Consider the following 4,478-nt stretch of genomic DNA (forward strand, 5'->3'; position numbering starts at 1 on the left):
TAAAAAGAAAAGCTTGATACTGGTACAAAGAATTGATTATAGACTTTGCAGAGGTATCAGTTACCCCTTGTAGTCCCCATGAATCAATTTATCAGTAGACTCAGAAAAAAGGAAGAGACAAATATTAGTATTATTATGATAAATTTGTATTGGACTTACAACCATGTACCATAGCCCTGTAAATGCCACAGCATAAGTGCGAATTTAGTTCACAGTTCCATCATGGGCTGTAAGCTTTCTGAAAGTCTGGATAAACCTCTGACACATTGTTCCAGGCTCACAAAGTATGTGAAGAATGGTTGGAGGTACTATGTCTGGGGCAACTCAGTAACTAAAAGTTAATACACATTAAGTAGGGATTATGTACTAAATGCACTTTTCTAGCACCAAAAAGTAGTTACCAAGGCACTCAGCTAAATAGCAATGTGAGACATCATCTATGTGCATTTTCTATGTACAGATTCCCAAAAATAACAAAAAACTACAACTATAATAGCAACACTAATAATGCGTTTGTAAAGATTAAAAACACGCTAGGGTGCCAGGGTGGCTCAGTCTGTTAAGGATCTAACTCCTGATTTTGACCAAGGTCATGATCTCACAGTTTGTGATTTTGAGCCTGGAGTTAGGCTCTATACTGACATGTGGAACCTCTTGGGATTCTCTCTCTCCCGCTCTCTCTGCCCTTTCTCCACTTGTTCTCTCTCTCTCTCTCAAAATACATAAATAAACTTTAAAAACATACCAGAAGTATAAAAGAAACAATAAAGAAGTTTTTATAAAGAAGCTAAGTAGATAAAAAGAATGTATTCATTTTTTTTTTCAAATTTGCATGAGGAAAAAGTGAAGAGATTTTTTTTAAGTTCATTTATTTATTTTCAAAGAGAGAGAGAAAAAAGAGAAGGCATGAGCTGGGGAGGGGCAGAGAGGGGGTAAGAGAAAATCCCAAGCAGTCTCCACACTATCAGCAAGAAAACCCGAAGTAGGGCTCCATCTCACTAACTGTGAGATCATGACCTGAGCCAAAATCAAGAATCAGACACTTAACCCACTGAGCAACCCAGGTACCCGAGTGAAGAGAGAATTTAAATGCATATCTTCCAGACTGTAGATGTCATGCTTCAACCATTGACAATGAAAAAGAGGGGTTTGCTATCTAACAATTACACCTACTGTTTTCTCATACAGAAATTGAAATACATTAAAAGTTTGTTCCTTAGTAATGTCCAAAACAAAAGATTATCTCTTTGGAAGCATCATCTACAAAGTGGGTTTTGAATTTATATGGCGAGTCCTTATCTTCTTAATGGCTGCTTTTACTTCTTGATTCCTTAATGTATAAATAATAGGATTTAAGAGGGGTGTGAAAATTGTATAAAACACAGAAAGAATTTTATCTACAGAGTATCTGCTGAAGGGCCATACATAGATAAAGACACACGGGGCAAAGAAGAGAGTCACGACCGTGATGTGTGCCGAGAGTGTGGAGAAGGCTTTGGAAGAACCACTAGCAGCACGGTGCCTGACTGAGTGTACGATGACTGTGTAGGAGACAAGCAAGAGGAGGAAGCAGACCAGGGACAGGAGGCCACTGTCGGCAATGACCAGCAGTTGTAGCATGTAGGTGTCCTCACAGGCAAGTTTGATCACAAGGGGAAGGTCACAGAAAAAGCTGTCCACCACATTGGGACCACAGAAGGGCAAATTCAACATGAAAGCCATTTGACTAGATGAATGCACAAATCCAACTGCGTAGGAGGATAGCAGCAGCCCGCCAAGCACTCGTGGGTTCATGATGGACATATAATGGAGGGGTTTGCATATGGCAACATACCTGTCTATTGCCATGGCTACAAGCAACATCATCTCACTCCCACCCAGGAGGTGCATGAAGAACATCTGAGAATAACATCCCCACCAAGAGATGGTCTTCCGTTTTCGGAGAAAATCCACAATCATCTTAGGGGTAGCAAAAGAAGCCAGGATCATATCAATACAGGAGAGATTGATAAGCAGAAAATACATTGGTGTATGAAGGCGTGAGTCAAAGGTCACCGTGACCAAGATGAGGAGGTTTCCTAACACAATGCCAGCATATACCACAGAGAATCCTAGGAAGAATAAAATCTGAAGATTCTGAGATTTGGAAAGTCCCAGCAAAATGAACTCAGACACCACTGAATGGTTTGCCCTTTCCATGTTGTCAACTTTATCTCATCATAATCCAAATGAGTACACATTGTGGGCATAAAAGTTGTGTTTACACAAAGGATGGTGCATGTTGGTGTCTAATTTTGATACTCAGACAGGGTACCTGAACTTAAAGCACCTCCCACTTTTGGGAAATTTTGTTGGTCAGTGATATCTTAAATGGCTCAGAGCAGCATTCCAAATAGTAAGTAGAATTCAGAGTATACAATTCTGAAAGACAAAAATAAAAAGAGCACAAGAAATCACAACCATACAGGTTGCAAACTTAGAGTCCAAAGACCTTAATATAACACCTAGCTGAGTTACTCATTGGACAATATAATGACAAGTATCTCCTTCTGAGAGTTATGTTTCCTACTCAGTAAACAAACAAACAAAATCAGACTCCATTATATTGAACACCTCTTTGTGCTATAAAGGTCTCCATAAATAAGATAATGATCACGGTAGGTTCTACATTCAAAGAATAATACTGAGTTTCTTAACCTGGACATGATAAATGTAAAAAATATAGCAAGGATTCTAAAGACCCATACTTTGAAAGAGATTCTGGTAAAGAACTATTAATTAATATCTTAAATTAAGTCTTACTTATAAGTTTTTAGGTCCTGAGAAATGTTCATCTCTTCCCTGCTCCATTCTTGCATGAATCCCTCATGGCTCATGCTAGTAGCAGTGATAGTCACTATACACTAGTAGAGTCAAACCATATAATTTATATATGTATATACAATATATGGTAAGTATATATAATTCATTCACTCAAAGTTTAACATTATTACCTCAAATGACTCTTCTAGGATTTTAAGCAGGATATTCCAAGGATGTAGAAAGTCCACAGCCAAACAGAACTGAATTTATTTCATTTTCAGTGTGTATTCATTCATTCACTTGTTTCTTGCTATAGATAGGACTGCTGTGCATGTTTATTTATCACAAGCTTCAGAATGACAAAATGAGGTAGCTTGAGATTGATTGATGTGGGTAAAGAAATACCATTATTTCAGTACAGTCACCTAAATTTATGCCATAACTTTTTCATCAGCCCGTGTTTATAACAACACTGGTTTTGCTCTAAAAAATTATTTTTATCAGTAATGGTTTTTCAATTATCTAGATTCTTACAGGTTTTTTTGAGTAGTTAAAGTATAGCCTTCCTTTCATGTCATTATTATTTACCAGAGAGGGGAAAGTACTTTCATGGGAAAGTGCCTCATGTGAATCCCAGGAATAGCCTTGCATCTCCTTTTCCCATATTCCCATCAATTTCCCGCAATTCATGTTCCCAATCATCTGAAATAGAAGGAAGAAGCATCATAATGCTGTGCACTCTGTTTCTCTGAGGCAACCCCATGAGTACATTTATCCAACTGGGGATGAATTTTTTCTAATAAACATATCCTCTCACGGATTTCCTACTCTGAGAACCTTGGATCGACACAGAGTACAAAGTCACATTAAATACGTAAACTTATTTCCATGTTTAGAAAAGTAGTATCTCCTTTCAATTTTATCGCTAATACTTAAATATCCACACTAATATACCTTTTGAAATCTAATTTTTAAAACTGCATTTGAAGAGAAAACAATAGACTTCAAATATACATGAAGTAGTTTATACACATTCTTGCATCTGTCTGATATCTATTGAAAGAGTGAATGAATGAGTAAAATATATAATGAATATTTGGGATCTAGATTAAAATCAATGTTAAAGCAAAAGCCATGTAAATTAGGATTTTTAAACATACTTATTTTTAAATGTCAAATTGGATGTTGAAGCATTTTTAAACAGAAACAGAATGACCATTTCAATAAAATTGTTAGAAGTATGTATTTTTCCCTAATTTTTTTTAAAAGGATCAAAAGTGAGTGGAAAAGAAAACATGGTACTCAGGGCAGAAGGATACTGCTAAGAGTCTATTTCCTGGATACCCTAAGAACAGTAATATACACATTAGTACAGTGTGTGTATTCTTTGTGTGTTGTGGGTACTAGTATATGTTTACATTTATTATATGATTTTTATTAAAACCATAGTGTTCAATGCTATTTATTGAGAGAATAGTGTTCATATGCATAGTTATTTCCTTGGGTTTGTCAATACATTAAAAATATATTTCTAAGAGCATATGAAAATCCAAAACATTTTATGGCTATATAGAATTGCATTTTGTTGATGATGCATAATGTAATTACCCCACAAACACAGTTTACTTTTAGGAATTGAACACCACTCATAAGAATTCTGTTTTCATCCTATCAGT

At 36.1% G+C, this 4,478-nt stretch overlaps 1 protein-coding gene across 1 annotated transcript; it reads right to left on the bottom strand.

Moving 5' to 3' along the window:
* Positions 1-1,260: 1,260 nt before the first annotated feature.
* OR4K13 (olfactory receptor family 4 subfamily K member 13) lies at positions 1,261-2,205 on the bottom strand. Its single transcript, XM_077779012.1, has one exon. It carries the CDS (start codon positions 2,197-2,199, stop codon positions 1,261-1,263), a length of 939 nt encoding a protein of 312 aa, XP_077635138.1. The 5' UTR covers positions 2,200-2,205.
* Between the last annotated feature and the right edge of the window lie 2,273 nt (positions 2,206-4,478).

Source organism: Crocuta crocuta, unplaced genomic scaffold, assembly GCF_008692635.1.
Source record: "Crocuta crocuta isolate KB4526 unplaced genomic scaffold, BGI_CrCroc_1.0 scaffold480, whole genome shotgun sequence".
NCBI classification, from domain to species: Eukaryota; Metazoa; Chordata; class Mammalia; order Carnivora; family Hyaenidae; genus Crocuta; species Crocuta crocuta.